General features: G+C 43.2%; 1 protein-coding gene across 2 annotated transcripts in view; it reads right to left on the bottom strand.

The window, feature by feature from the left end:
* Window positions 1-212: 212 nt before the first annotated feature.
* ATF2 (activating transcription factor 2) overlaps window positions 213-16,797 on the bottom strand; it is a 56,190-nt gene continuing 39,605 nt past the window's right edge. Inside the window, exons 11-12 of one of the 2 annotated variants that reach the window (XM_015426642.1) lie at window positions 7,429-7,534; window positions 213-1,173 (exon numbers count right to left, since the gene is read on the bottom strand). In XM_015426642.1, the coding sequence (XP_015282128.1) occupies window positions 947-1,173; window positions 7,429-7,534 (333 nt within the window). In that variant the 3' untranslated portion in view covers window positions 213-946. The remainder of the gene's footprint in view (window positions 1,174-7,428; window positions 7,535-16,797) is intronic. The other variant, XM_015426641.1, reaches the window with a different exon arrangement.

Genomic DNA, 16,797 nt, shown 5'->3' with positions numbered 1-16,797 from the left:
CCCTGGCATCCATACCATTTTGGTGCATGAACAAGATCCTCACTTTAAAGACTCAAGAATCCACAAAACATCAAATTGACTTTTGGAAAGAAGTATTCCATCTTTCATAACCCTGTAGAGTATCTGTCTGCTGTTCTTTGTCAGTCTAGTGAGATGAGAGTAGCTACAGAAATGAAGCTCATGATTTTGAAAATGGAAGTGCTAACTAAGCCAACGTAAGGTTTTTTTTTTTTAAAGGAAAATCTAGCTAGTAATGACCCTGATCAAGATTACATATGTGCATAAAAAAGTACTGTATATCATATACTGTACTGGCCCTATAAACAAAATTCTTTTAAAAAACAAAAACAAAACCAACAACACCCAAACAATAAAAAGCCAAAGAAAATGCTACACAATATCATCAAACATATTCTCCCAATGGTTTTCCTCTCAGAATGTGCAAAACAATATAAAGGCAAAAAGACTCAAAGCAAATTTACTGTTCCTTTCTCTCCCCCCCCTTGCCTAGTGCTTTATGATCTTGTTGACTATACAAAGTCAATAGGAATCTATGCAGAACTTTGGTATAAAATGTTACAAGATTACGATCACAGTTTTGGGGACGAGCATTAAATAACTGATCTCAATGGTTCCTGGAATACCACCAAATGCTAGAGAAGCAAGTACATTTCAACTGTACCGACACTTTACACAACGAGCACTGAAAATAACTAGCGATCCTAATTAGAAATGGAGAAAAAAACAACTAACCTGGGCATCTATTCAGAGACCAGAACCTGCTGTGCAATTCCATTGTTTGCCAACTTTCAAAGCCAAATTCAAGTTTGAATTTTACAGATGAATAATTTTTAAGCTACAGAAATTCTCCTAGGCGAAGGCTGATTTCCTTGGTTTTCCCTTTGAAGCTGCTAAGGAATATCTAAGAAACGACACAAGTTTTTAATCAACTTCCCGAAGGCTGCGATTGGGACGGAGGAGCCATTACAATCTGCGAAAGCACTGGCTCTGTACTCTGGTCTGCCATCTGGGTGAGAACGGATGTTGCCACTGCTTCTGCCTTGGAAGTCGAACTTACTCCATTGGAAGTGCTGACAGAACTATGCTGAATAGCTTCTGTGTGAGGACTACTTGGTGCGGAAATGTCTTCAGAACTATCGTCTTTATCTGCGGCTGAAGAAATAAAAACAATGCAATTATATTCACATTAATGATGCAGTAGGAAGAGCACTCTAAATGCAACTGGGGTTCGATTTTTACTGCATGACATTTTAAGGAATTCAAAGATGTCTTTGAGTAAGCAAAAGTGGTCCCTTATGTATAACCAAGGGTAGGATTAATTTTAAGCTACAGATGTAGGATATCGAAGTCTTTTTCCTGTAAAACTGATTTTTAAAGGAATAAAACAATTGCTTCCAGTCACCTGCACCACTACTAGCATCTATACCAGGCACATTTGTGAGAATATTGCTTAGATAATGATCCATATCAAAATTTAAAAAACAAGCTGAATTGAACAGGTTCTGCCTAGCATGCTTTGAGTTTAGCTACTATTATGGTTATTATGAAACCCTGACCGGGATAGCACAGGCTAGCCTGATCTCGGAGGCAAAGCAGGGTCAGCCCAGGCTAGTATTTGGATGGGAGACTTCCAAGGAATACCAGGATCATGATGTGGAGGAAGGCAAGGGCAAACCACCTCCAAACGTCTCTTGTCCTGAAAACCCTCTGAGGTCGCCATAAATCAGCTGTGACTTGATGGGGGAAAAATTATATATATATACATTGTTTCCCTATGTGTTCTAGCTTTTTAGCATTATCCAGGGTACACCATGAGGAGGTAAGCTAGAACTGCATCCACAAAGACATGGCTAATGCGGGCCTATCCAGACTAAGATCCCAACACCCAGCAATAAGACCTGCACAGAAATCCTTCAATAGATCTAGGGAATGAATAGCTGCAAACATGGGTGCTATCAGTTCCACCCGATATCCATAACCTGATACCAACAAAAGGCCCGCAGGATTTGACTTGCCATGTAAAGTATGGAAGATGGCTAATAGAATACGAACAGGCTTTGTCAGTAGTGCAGACCTGTTGTTTAAATGGGGCAAAATACCAGGACCTGAATACGACTGTGAACGTCATGCTTTCCACTGAGATGTGACGGAGCTCTTTAAACTCTCCCCAGCTACGACTGAGTGGGCTGAAAATCTAGATATTAGTATTTAGGGGGATTGCCCAATTGGTCTGCACACCCATTGTATCAATTTGGTTACATGTTTTATATTATTATACACTTCCTGAGAATGATATTTTGGCACGGCCTTGTGTGTTCAGTCAAACTGAGAGACAAATAAGTTATCAAGAGAGACAAATTACTGAAATGCTCCAAATAGTACATAACATACAATTCTGCATAGGGAATTGTTTTATGCACTTCTTAGTGAAATACAGTCAGATAACAAAAAATTATTAGGAAGGCATATATATGATTAGAAAATCAGCTAGTCCTACCCCAGTACAAGACTTTGAAGTATTCAGTCAAGAAGTAAGCTAATGGGGGAGGGGGGTGGGGGGGCAATCCTGATGATGAAACACAATGAATTAACCTTAAAGGGGGAAAAGTCCCACTTTTAATTTAATTCCCACACAAGAATTAATACGGAGAGACCAAAGCACTGGTAGGTAACAACAACAACAACAGAACCCCTTGCAGGAACAGAGCAAGGCAAAGACAACTTTGAGAGCCACTCAGGCGCGGTTTTGTTATACCTAAAATCTCCACTATGACCTGCCAAATGTTTTTCAATCCAAACTTATAATACTCTGGTACAGGAGATTCCAAGGATTCCTCAAAGGCTGTCACTTCTATTGCTCTTCTTTACATACAGATAGAAAGCCTGGTTGCATATCTGAGGAAGTAAGGATGAGGTACGTGGGTAGGTTTTATCTGCTGCTGCTTTCCCAGTGCACAAAAATGGTATGCAAGTGATTAAGGGGCAAAATAAAATAAAAATACTGAAATCACCATAAGTACCACATAACAGATAAAACAGTAAACTGGAAAAAAAAAACCCACAATGTAAAATAACAAACACATTGGTAAGGAATATTAACTGGCTATACAGAGGTGGCTAGATATGTTTTCTGATGGCACATTTGGACTCTACAGAAAAACAACAACAAAGACCTGCCAAAGGGCAAGTATTTATATCTTTTGGGGAGAAGAAGCACAGGTGTTTAGCCTATGAAGACAAGGCTAACTTTATAGCAGACCTAATTAGATAAAAGCCATAAGCATGGTAACATCACTGAGGGCAGAATATATGCAATTGAGTCTTATGTATTCAGAGAAGCATCTTAATAGATAATGGAAAATATTCCAAGGGGGACTACAGAATTCCCAGCCTAGAAAGTTGGGAAGAAGGAGGAGGAGGAGGGGGAAGGAGAAGATTGGATTTATACCCCTCCCTTCACTACCCAAAGGAGTCTCAGAGCAGCTTACAATCCCTTTCCCTCCCCACAACAGATACCCTGTGAGGTAGATGGGGCTGAGAGAGCTCCTTCGAGAACTGCTCTGAAATAACTTGTGACTGACACAAGGTCACGCCAGCAGCCGCATATGGAGCAGTGGGGAATCAAACCCGGTTCTCCCAGACTAGAGTCCGTGCTCCTAACCACTACATCAAACTGGCTCTCTGAAGAATCAGAGATCATGAAGGTGAGACACTAGCTGACCTTTTCAGACCATCTAGTATGCCCTGATAATATCTTAAACCTACCAGGACACACATTAAGAAGAGTTTAATGTGCGGTGAAAACAGGGCTATTTTTGGGCAGGAACGCACAGGAATGGAGTTCCAGCTGGCTCCTGAGTTGGCCACGCCCAGCAGGAACTCATTAGCATAATAGGCCACACCCAACAGCAGAAACTCATTAGGATTGGCTACATTAGGGGTGTGTGGCCTAACATGCAAAGGAGTTCCTGCTACAAAAAAAGGCCCTGGGTTTTGACAACAAACAAGGTCAACAGAATAAGGAGCAAAAGGTGGGTGTGGCTGGATGACCACACTTCTGGTAACATGGGGGTGCGGCCTAATGTGCTAATGAGCTGTGTTGTCAGGCGTGTGGCCCAATATGCTAACGAGTTCCTGCTGTTGGGTGTGGCCTATTATGCTAATGAGTTCCTGCTGGGCTTTTTCTACAAAAAAAGCCCTGGGTGAAAACATCAACATCTTATTGAGTGCCAGTTGCTGAATCAGAAGCTGAAATCCATCCAAGCCTGTGGCACTAAACAATGCTAACAGCAGCCACCCAAAACCTTAAGTTCCTGCATAATTTCTTTCAGTACGAACATTGCCCCCTCATTTCTAAACAGCTTGTTGCTTCTGGAACACACGTCCTTGATTTTCATGGCCATGGTAATGGCCAGACATCCACCCAGACCCTAATTTTTAAAAAGATATCCTGCACTCTTAGTACAAATTATTTTCTAAGATGGGGGGAAAATTTAATCAGGCTGACAAAGCTGTGAAGGATTTTTATCATCTTTAGAATCCTACATCACAAAGATTGCTGTCCAAAAGCAATCAAACATTGGAGGACGGATACTTCCCTCTGAATATCATTTCACACACAGAATTCAAATCAAGCGTTATGACTAAAATGGCTTTTCCAAGTGGCTAAATAACAGATTGCCAATGGAAGAATAGCTGCCAATGTAAGCTTGTCAAGCGATATTTCCAGTTCACCAGGATTTCTTTCAGTAAACCCACTGAAATGTAATTATAGTTGGATGCTAAGACACTGAATAGGCTGTGGTATAGTAAATAATGTAGGTATCTAAGGAGAACATCTGGCCCGTAACTACGGTCGGGCTATCGTTCTCCACCCCCTTCCTTAAAGGGACAGCCCCACAAGATTTCCTTCCAAAAATGGAAGGGAAATTACAGAAAAGGAGTGGTGGGGTGAGGAGATTGCGGGGAGCTGGGGTTAATATTATATATATATATATTTAACTGTAAAATTCAAGCCCCATACACAAAAGAATTTGTCCCGCAAACCACAAAATCCTGCCTACGGGCGTGGAGAACATAGAACAGATCACATATCTGAATGTGTTCTGAGTGCTCAATATTATTTCTACTTCTCTGTGTTTTCTGGCATTCCAGCTGAAACTTTCTACAAGCTTATGCAGCTAGAGGACACTGCCATCTGTCTGGTGGGAAACTCTTAACAATACCATTTGGCTGTTTGAGCATGTTTAAATTTACTTTAATCCAGACCTCATTATTTGGGAACTGAACTGCTTGAAAGCCTTAAATTGTGTTTGAAAAGGTTATCAAGTTAGACCAGAAAATACATCCTCTCACAGTTTCTCTATGCTAGAAAATTAAGAAGCCGACATTTTTAGAACAATTTATTTTTCTGTTGCTTCCTAGAAGAGGCTATCACAAAACTTTAACTTTCAGGCAAGTTTATAAAATCTCTTATTAAGATTTATAAAACTGAGTTGGTAACACTCAAGGCAGAATATGACTCATTCTTTACATGCCATACAACTTCATATATTAACTGTACAACCACAGATTACTATCTTAAATAGCATTGTCCAACTGATCCAACAATTAATCAACCGTCCCTTTGTCTTCACAATTTTGCCACTTTCTACTGCAAGATGTATCTTTACAAGTGTAGGTATTTAGGCACTTTTGACTTCTTTAATGTGCAGTAAACACACATGTGTATTTCTTTCAATGAACCTGAACTTGATCAGTTAAGAATCTGCACCAAGTCCAAAATGTTACCATAGTTATCACAGAGTGAGTGCTCTGAATATTCCTAAGCACCTAGGATGAGAGAGTTCTATAGTCCATGGACTATAAATCTGACTCAATATGAATCCTTTATTATATATTTACCATATGCAAGTACAGCTGTTTATGCAAACGTTAATCCAATATCTAACTGCCATGGATGGCAATGCTCAACATTACTGGTTGCACAACCCGCTTCCTATGGAAAAATGGCTGTTGATTTAGGAGTGCACGGCATGTATTTTGAAGTGCTTTAAAGTTCCAAGTATTTAAAGCAGACATCTAGGAAGATCGTTCACTTTTATATTATCAAATTCAAGGCAGCCAGGCTCATTCAAGAAACGATGCCTGCATAATGTGCTCCTGGAGCAGCCTCTATACGAAATCATGTTGTTTTGTCAGACGGGAGCCATAATGGCCTCATCCCTGCAACAATCATTGTTAATATACATTCAAAACATATTTCTGCACAGGTTTCAATTTGCTCCAAGATGCCACTTTCCATCCTGTCAAAATGAGTGGAGATCAAAAGGACTGAGATTTATAAGCTCAAAACTGACAAAAATCAGTGTCCTAAATATATATGGCAACGGAGAGCTGCTAAATCTCCCGAATCTTTTAAATTAAAAAATATTGCCCGTTCTGATGAAACTGCTTACAGCGACTACAAGTAAAGATGGTGGCCATTAAGTTTTATCGCAAGCACCTGAGGAACTGTTTGCATGCAATACAAAATGTTCTTTTATTCTCCTAAATTACTGACACTGGCAAATTAAAATGAAGTGGCTACATATGGCAGAAACAATCTTCACATTTACAAATATCCTGAAATATCACTAAATCATAAAAACGAAAGCTGTGGGTTATATATTATGAATGTTGCCTAATGCATTCCCAGCTCAGTTATTTGTAACAAATTTGTGCACAATGGACAAAATTGGCCATTTATTCTACAACAGCAGCTGGTTCTAGAGCTGTGTATTGTTTCCAAAAAAAACAAACAAAAAGTATCAAGAAAGAAGCACACAATTAACCTCTAAAATGCTGAAAAGGGTAAATGAGCTAAGCACTTCATTTTTTCCTAACGCTTCAGATTTACTTCTACATCCCTGAATCCATAAATATTAAAGCTTATTTTCCTTCCAAGGGCTATCCATACAGTGGCAATATAAACAAATGCTTTATGAAAAGATGCGTAAGCTGCACAAAGAGCCGAACACCTTCCCACACACCACGTCTGCAGCCTTTTTGTGAGATAAATGGAAGAGAAAAAAAACTTCAGTTGTAGCTGTATTTCTTAAAATTACAGAATTAAATACTACCTATATTCAAAGAACATGCATCCCTCCAGTATTCGTAAAGCTACATTATAACTAGGAGATCTATATAACAGGAACTGGCGTGCAGCTTTTAAAAATTTCTCGGGGTCCAGAAAGATCTTCAGTGTTCATTATTGCTGTTGGTCTTGCAGTAACCTTGGTAGAAACGGTTACGCTGAAAAGTGAAGTAATCCGAACATCCCTTCTTAGTTTTTAATGTTTTCTCTATTTGCTTTGGCGGTTTTTCACTGGTGCAGCCGGAGGCTATAGGTAATGGAACATTACTCACTATGATAGCCAGATTTCTTCTGCATGGCGGTTACAGGGCAATCTTTATGAGCCAGAAGCAGCTGTTTCAGCTGTGCCACTTCATTTCTCAGCAGGGTGACTTCATTCTAGAGGAGAAGAAAGTTATGGACTTTAACCCAGGATCGAGTTGCATACGTTTCAGACTTTGTTTTATAAGGCTTTGTAAAGGCAAATAAAAGACACGGCAGACACCTTTTTAAAAACCGATGTTACTTCAACGAGGATCGGTCTTAGAACAGGAATGCTGTGCGTTAAACAGCTCAGCCTTTCCATGTTCCACTTCGAAGGGAATATTGTAAATCACCTTACACCGAATATATTGCATTCAGTCATCTGTGAACTCTGGCTTCTATATGTATCTCCGAATTCAAATCTTTGGTTGGAACGTAATATTTTAAGAAGTTCTGTGGGCTGATATTCTTAAGTTTCTGTTATTGGGGAGGAAAGAACAAAAAGAAAGCGGGAGGCAAACGCTTGCTCCGACAATGCATCCTTAGGGCGGCGGTCTATGAAATCAAGAAAGCCGTCTCTGTGAAATAGGTCAGCAATAATTCCATTGATTTCCCCCAATGCCCAGACCACCCAGTCCTATCCTCCACCTCAGCTATCAGGTCAAAAGCAAAGGGGTCCATTGTAACGGCTATAGCAGCATCCTAGGCAAGAGAGAGCTGCGGTGGCTCAAGTGGTTAAGACGCTGAACTGCAGGCTGTGGAAGGTCAGTAGTTCAGCGGTTCAAGACCCGGGTGCCGCAAGACAGGGTGAGCTCCTGTCTCTAGTTCCAGCTCCTGCCAACCTAGCAGTTCGAAAGCAAGAAATTGCAAGTAGATAAATAGGGACCACTTCGGTGGGAAGGTAACAGCGTTCCGTGCGCCGTGGTGTTTAGTCATGCCGGCCACATGGCCACGGAAACGTCTTCGGACAGCACTGGCTCTTCGGCTTTGAAACGGAGATGAGCACCGCAACCCTAGAGTCGGATTCGACTGGCTTTCGAGCAAGGGAACCTTTACCTTTACTTTACTAGGCAAGAGAAGAGCGAGATTTCGAGTCCAGTAGCATCTTAAAGACCACCAAGATTTCTAGGGTATAAACTTTCGAGAGTCAAAGCTCCCTTTGACAGGTATCTGACAAGGGAGAGTTTTGACTCTTGAAAGCTTACAACCTGGAAATCTTGTTGGTCTTTAAGGTGCTACTGGACTCGGAATCCTGTTCTCCTACTGCAGACCAACATGGCTGCCCACCTGAAACTATACAAGAGAAATGAGCACAGCCAACTACTCTTCATTTGGTTCAAATAACCCTGCTCCACTGCACTGCTATGATCAGGATTACCACTGCTATAGCAATGGCCCTTGCAAGGTGAGTTGCAAGAGAGACTGGCAGTTTTGTTTCTACCATCACCTTAAAAGCACCTTTGCATAGCCGAAATGTGTCCCCCAAAACATCAGAGGAGCTGAAAAAAGGTAAAGTAAAGGTAAAGGTTTCCCTTGCTCGAAAGCCAGTCGAATCCGACTCTGGGGGGCGGGGCGGTGCTCATCTCCGTTTCCAAGCCAAAGAGCCAGTGCTGTCTGAGGACTTCTCCGTGGTCATGTGGCCAGCATGACTAAACGCTGAGGCACACGGAACCTTCCCACTGAAGTGGTACTTATTTATCGACTTGCAATTTCTTGCTTTCGACTGCTAGGTTGGCAGGAGCTGGGGCCAGAGACGGGAGCTCACTCCGTCACACGGCACTAGGGTCTCGAACTGCCGAACTACAGACCTTCCGGTCTGCAGCTCAGCGTCTTAACCTCTGAGCCACCACAGCTCCTTATCAGAGAAGCTACTACTACTCAAACACAAGGGTAGGAAAACAATAGAGCTTTTATAACCAGAGGCAGCATGTCTCTAGCCAGCGGATGCTGGGGGCAAGGAAAAGGAGATGGTTAATCTCAGGAGTGGCAGACTAGAGGGTCTGATCCGGAATAGGCTGTTTATACATCCATCAGCGAGGCCCCTCTCAGACATCCAGAGGGGGCCGGCTGCTTCCAGCTCTTGAGGCCCCCAGCCATAGTTAAAAATGTGCATTAAAAAAAATGAATTGAAACAAGGCATAAGTGTGAACATGACATGTTAGACAATGCAGAAATTACATACTAGGCCTATATTTACAGCAACAGACAGTGTGTCCTGTGCACAGTAGTACAGTCCACAGTCCCTATCCCTTTACCGAAGCATCTTTCTATATTCAACAGCCTTGCTTTCTCTCATTGAACCGTTTCCAACTTTTTAAAAATTAGGAGCAGCTGCCTGGTGGATGTGAAAGGACAAATCAGAAAAACCACCTCCCAAAATAGGTAAACGAATCTGGTATTTTTAAACATTGGATTGTGTGCCCAGTATGTTTATACAGTTAATGAAACTGGTGTGTGTTATTAAAGCCCTGCGACTTAATACCACCACCGACAGCCTGTACCCTGCCAACATGAACCGGACTGAGATGGCACTCTGAACGCCAAATGGTGACTGCACTCCCTACTGTAACTGGTTGCTACTAATGCCTCGTCACTTATGTATATTTGTTCTGTTTTAAAATTTTTATGTAAGCTGCCCTGAGACTGCTTTGGTGGGGAGAATGGGATATAAATCAAATAAATAAATAAAGCTGCATTTTGTTTACTATATTGTCTTTTTCAAAATTTAGTATGAGTAACTTTTATAGTCACAGTAAAGGTGAAGGTTTCCCTTGCTCGAAAGCCAGCCGAATCCGACTCTAGGGCATGGTGCTCAACTCTGTTTCCAAGTCGAAGAGCCAGCGCTGTCTGAAGACATTTCCGTGGTCATGTGGCTGGCATGACTAGATGCTGAGGCACACGGAATGCTGTTACATTCCCACTATTTATCTACTTGCAATTTCTTGCTTTTGAACTGATAGGTTGGCAGGAACTGGGGCCAGAGAAGGGAGCTCACTCCATCATGCGGCACTCGGGTCTCGATCCGCTGAACTACCCACCTTTTGGTCTTCAATTCAGCGTCTTAATCACTGAGCCACCGCAGCCCCATAATTTTTCTTATAATTTTTTTTAGTAAATGTGCATGTTGTTGAGCAACAGTGAGAGGGATTTTGTGGGTGTGTCAGGTTTAATCTGAACAAACCATGTGCAACATCATGTAAATGATACCTAAACCCACTGCCCAGTTACCCTATGATATAAGAAAGCAAGTGCATTGCATCAGTAACCAAAATTCTTCAGTTTAACATGTTGCTGGATAGTATCATGCTCGCATAAGAAGGAGAAGAGATTGAATTTATACCCTGCCCATCACTACCCGAAGGAGTCTCGGAGCAGCTTACAATCCCCTTTCCCATCCCCTCCCTACAACAGACACTCTGTGAGGTAGATGGGGCTGAGAGAACTCTCTTGAGAACTGCTTGTGAGAGAACAGCTCTGAAATAACCTGTAACTGACCCAAGGTCACAACAGCAGCTGCATGTGGAGGAGTGGGGAATCAAATCCAGTTCTCCCAGATTAGAGTCCGTGCTCCTAAACACTACACCAAACTGACACAAGGTGAAAATCTAACCCTAATTAGAATAAAGCAAGGTTTTATTGGTAACTTGATTTTAGACTATCAAAGGTACTCTCAGTTGTAATGTTTTAATCCTCCTGTTAGCTACATAAATCTATGATTTAGCATATGCAAAGTGCATAAATTTGAAAATTAACTGAAGGGGACAGGAGCCCAGAGAAACCCAAATCTATTCAACATGCAGCAAGTATTAGGCAACATACTGCGAGTTTTGATCTCACTAAAATACATATTCTGCCCCCTTTCAAACTATAAACAGATTTTTAACAGAAAAACAAATGATGAGATGTATTTTGTTTTGCAATGTATTTTTGAGAAAGGGATGAAAAGCCAGCAGTTGTTTAGAAACTAGAACAGTTGTTTTCATATTGGGTTGAGAAGAATATAACATACGAACATACATAAGAGAAGCCAATGTTGGATCAGGCCAATGACCCATCCAGTCCAACACTCTGTCACACAGTGGCCAAAAAATACCAGGTGCCATCAGGAGGTCCAGCAGTGGGGCCATGACACTAGAAACCCTCCCACTGTTGCCCCCCAAGCACCAAGAATACAATGCATCACTTGCCCCAGACCGAGAGTTCCTATCTATACCCTGTGGCTAATAGCCACTGATGGATCTCTGCTCCATATATGTTTATCCCCTCTTAAAGCCATCCATGCTTGCAGCTGCCACCACCTCCTGTGGCAATGGATTCCATGTGTTAATCACTCTTTGGGTGAAGAAATACTTCATTTTACCCTTTCTAACCTGACTGCTCGGAAATTTCATTGAGTGCCCACGAGTTTGTGTATTGTAAGAAAGGGAGAAAAGTACTTTCTCTACCTGCTCTATCCCATGTCTCCCCTCAGTTGTCGTTTCTCCAAGCTAAAGAGCCCCAAGCGCTTTAACTTTTCTTCATAGGGAAAGTGTTCCAACCCTTTTATCATTCTAGTTGCCATTTTCTGCACTTTTTCCAATGCTATAATATCCTTTCTGAGGTGTGGTGACCAGAATTGCACACAGTAATGACAGATAATCTCTCCCAGAGGCACCTTCCCATTACTTCTACAGCTGCACAGGACACAGCAAAACACACAGAAGTCTTCTACCACCTCAAAGCTTAAGAAAAGTTTCTTTTCAGCAAGTCTATGCAGACTAGAGCCCATATCTTCAGACTGCAGAGTAAGATCAGGGGAGCACTGGATGCGTTCTACACTGTGTCCTTGTGCACAATGATGCCGGCCAGGTCAGCACACTCCAAAGGAACTCTGCCAGGAATTCTAAGACATTTTCATGGCAGTAAGCCCCACAGAATAAAAATGGACTTTCTTCTGAGTAGACCTGCTTAGGATAGCCCTCTATGTACTCTAGAGCATTTCCTAGAATCCTTTGCAACACACAGTAGTCCCATGGCAAATATACAGCCCCCCCCCACTGAGTAGTTGAGAGGGACGCTTCTCGAAATTAACCGAGTTTAAAACAGACTGAACTAGACTGAAAAAAATAAATTAGAAGTTCAGAAGAAAAACTGCCCAGAAACATAATCGCTGACAATATAATGATCTAGTCCTTATTGCTAGATCTAAGTAACTATTTACCCATGTGCTGCTTTCAAAAAGAGTTAAATTAACCAAGGTATGTATATGAAAAGTTAATCAAAACAAGAAATTAGCAAAATAAATAAATAAATAATACCAAAAGTTAAATTTTCATACAACAGCTAACATGAAAAATATAACACTAAAAAGATACAGAGAAAACTTCTGAAGCCATAACATTCCTGGGGCAAGGTGAGTACTATAATACATCATCATATACAAAGTACACGGTATCTGATTATATTCCAAAGCGCTTCATAGAAGAACATATCAGGAGATTTCAAATTTATCACATCTTTTATAAATCAGTTCCTCTAATAACAACACTGTCAAGTGAGCCAGCCAGCTAACTTGGTCAAGGGGGGGAAATTTGAGACTTTTGGTCCATTGACATAATCAACTTATTGGTTAGTAAACCCTGCTCTATTTACAAGACTTCAACAAGATACCAATGCCCAGGATGTATATACATGAAAATCAGTGCTTTAAAAATAAAAGTCCATGGAAAATCAGAGTTCATTATGGTCTTTATAGCAAGCCAGAGCTATATAAAATCTGCAACTCCTTAGTCCGGGAGCCCCCAGAATAGTCCCCATGGGTGCCGTGGCATTTGCTGGCATCTTTTCTAGTGCCTGCCAAGTGATTTCAGAAAGTGGGCAGGGCCAGGCAGGGCTTTTGCTGAGGAGGAGGAGAATATTGGATTTTTCCCCCCCCCCCTTCACTCAGCGTCTCAGAGCGGCTTACAAACTCCTTTCCCTTCCCCTCCCCACAACAGACACGCTGTGAGGTAGGTGGGGCTGAGAGAGCTCTGACAGAAACTGCTCTTTTTCACGAACAGCTCTGACAGAACTATGGCTTGCCCAAGATCACCCAGCAGGCTTCATGTGGAGGAGTGGGGAATTCAAACCCGGTTCTCCCAGATTAGAGTCCGCACTCTTAACCACTACACCAAACTGGCTCTCAGGCTTCTAATTGTCTGTGCAAGTTTTTAAAAACATTGCTTTGGCAGCCGCTGCCACCACAGTGCAAGGATCCTCACCGTGTGACTAAAGATACGCTGTGGCAGACATCACATGGCTAGCTGTGCTTCCGATGGCAGCTGTTTTTGTGGCTGCGCCCCCCACACTGTGTCAGAATTCCAAAGGTGGCCACAGCCTCAAAAATATTGGGGACCCCTGACTCAGCATATAAATCAATTTGTGTCATCGTATGCCCTTTGTCACCAAGATTCGGCTGCCAGTGAAACATCTTTACTGGCGAGTGCAGAGAACAACCTCTTACTGTATTGATCCAAAATGGCATCAATTGTATATGATGAGACATGTCCTCACAATTGCGGGTTATCTGAACCCCAGCAGATGGCCTATGCAAGTTTCGGAAATAAAGATGGCGGGTGAAAATAGTTCCAGCGATGACTATCAGCTCAGCAAAGCTGAGGGCATCCTTCAACAGGACCAAACATTTATTTATTTTAGTTAATTTTTATTTCTTGGGATTTCTATCCCACTCTCCCTCTCAAGCAGGCTCAGGGCGGGTTACAGCAAACTGACAAAACAATAAAAACAATATCCACATAATTCAAGTTAAAAAAACCCTAAAAGCCAAATTAATTGTAGATGATGGCGAGCTAAAAATTCAACAGAGTTGACAAGGTCGGTGGGGGGGGGGGCTGCAAAGGTGTGAAGAGACCTCCAGATCACGGAGGTAGGCCCAAGGCACCGCCTACAGTGCAAGCTGGTACAATGCATAATATAGGCAGTTAGAGCAGGAGACGCCGATGTAATCAGACACCCACCACCTCAACCAAAGGCCTGGTGGAACAGCTCCGTTTTGCAGGCCCTGTGGAATTGTAATAGGTCCCGCAGGGCCCTGATCTCACTTGGGATTGTGCTCCACCAGGTCGGAGCCAGAGCTGAAGAGGCTCTGGCTTTGGTCAAGGCTAAACAGATGTCTTTTGGGCTGGTGACTATCAGAAGATGTTGTTCTGATGAGCATAAAGCTCTCTGGCGGGCATACTGGGTGAGACAATCCTGCATGTATGCTGGTCCCTGACCACATGGCGCCTGAAAGGTTAGTACCATAACCTTGAACTTGATCCAGTACTGAACCACAAGTTGGCACAGCACTGGCTGAATGTGCGCCTGCAAAGATGTCCCAGTCAGGAGGTGCGCCGCTGCATTTTACACCAGTTGCAATTTCTGGGTCAAGTTTAAGGGCAGCCCTATGTAGAGCGAGTTACGGTAATCCAACCTGGAGGTGACCACTGCATGGATCACCATAGCCAAATCACAGGAGGAGAGATAGGGAACCAGTTGCCTGACCAGCCAACATGGACTTTATCATATTTTCATGAATACTATTACAAATATGGTAGTAAGGCATCAATACTTTTCCATACCGCTGAGGCAGCACAGAGTGATCAAGCAGAGCCATTCAAAACTGTGAAGGGGCTTCTCCATTTGGTCACTGATGAAGCAATACTCGAACATTCAAAAGCCCTCTGAAACATGTTAGCTAAGCATTTTGCAGATAAAATTTGTACCTAGCAGTGCAATTGCAGTTGCTTGGGTGTGTGCCACTTATACAGCCTGAGGATATTTGGAGCGGTATAAGCCTACTATATTAACCTCCTTGCTTACCTTGGCTAATTACTTCTAGTCTGTAGGGAATTACCCAGTTGGACTGAGTGCTTCTTGAAGCGGAAAAAAAACACCCGTCCTCGATCCCTACCAGTCCGTCTTTCGCCCAGGTCATAAGAACATAAGAACATAAGAGACGCCAATGTTGGATCAGGCCAAAGGCCCATCCAGTCCAACACTCTGTGTCACACAGTGGCCAGAAATACCAGTGCCATCAGGAGGTCCAGCAGTGGGGCCAGGACATTAGAAGCCCTCCCACTGTTGACCCCCCCAAGCACCAAGAAGACAGAGCATCACTTGCCCCAGAGCCCCTAGCTATACCTTGTGGCTAATAGCCACTGATGGACCTCTGCTCCATATGCTTATCTAATTCCCTTTTGAAGCCGTCCATGCTTGTAGCACCCACCACTTCCTGTGGCAGTGAATTCCATGTGTTAATCACTCTTTGGGTGAAGAAGTACTTCCTTTTATCCGTTCTAACCCGACCGCTCTGCAGTTTCATGGAGTGCCCACGAGTCATGGGATGGAGATGGTGTTGGTCGCCTTGACTGACGATCTCCGTAGGCATCTGGATCAGGGTGGTGTGGCAGCACTGCTGTTGTTAGATCTATCGGCCACGTTTGACATGGTCGACCACCAGCTGCTGGCCCAGCGCCTCGCCGACACGGGGATTCAGGGGCTTGCCCTTCAATGGTTTGCCTCTTTTCTCCAAGGTCGGGGACAAAGGGTGGCGACAGGGGACCAGCAGTCCCAGAGACATCCCCTTGAGTGTGGGGTGCCTCAGGGGGCTGTGTTGTCCCCGATGTTGTTTAACATCTACATGCGCCCCCTTGCCCAGAGTTGTGGGCTTGGGTGTCATCAATATGCCGATGACACCCAGCTCTATCTGATGCTGGGCGGCCGGTCGGACTCTGCCCCAGATGACCTGTATCGGGCGTTACAGGCTGTGACTGGGTGGCTCAGACTGAGCCGGTTGAAATTAAACCCGGCAAAGACGGAGGCCCTGGGCCTGAGTCGGATTGGCTCAGGGTTGGGGCTCCCTCTCCCGACCTTTGATGGGGTGCCTTTGGTACCAGTGTCGGAGGTTAGGAGTTTGGGTGTGCGCCTGGACTCCTCTTTAACGATGGAGGCCCAGGTGGCAGCCACAGCCAGGGCGGCCTTTTATCATCTTCAGCCACCTCTCTGAATATCCTCCAGGCCCCCAGTAGGGGTCAGTCACCAGAGGTCGCCATGACTTCCAGGTGCACACGCACTCACACACACACACTTGCACATTTAAAAAAATACCACACACAAAAAAGAGAACCATCTATGTAAATAAAGAAATTACTGTAAAAAAAGGGGGTTTCCATGTTTGTATGAACCACAGAGCTAATGTCCTTAGAAGTATTCTTAGAAGTATTAAAGGCTTGTCTAACAACACCTGGTCTAACCTTTAACAGAGGGGGGGGGGGGGGGGGGTGGAGTCAGAGGTCTGCAGTGAGAAGAGTGACTTGATGACACCCCTCCCCTCCCCTCAATTAGTGCAAATTTCCTGCATGATTCATGACATTGTTCCA

This window comes from Gekko japonicus, unplaced genomic scaffold, assembly GCF_001447785.1.
Source record: "Gekko japonicus isolate JY-2015 unplaced genomic scaffold, Gekko_japonicus_V1.1 scaffold2078, whole genome shotgun sequence".
Lineage (NCBI taxonomy): Eukaryota > Metazoa > Chordata > Lepidosauria > Squamata > Gekkonidae > Gekko > Gekko japonicus.
This window is presented reverse-complemented; position numbering and strand designations above follow the sequence as displayed.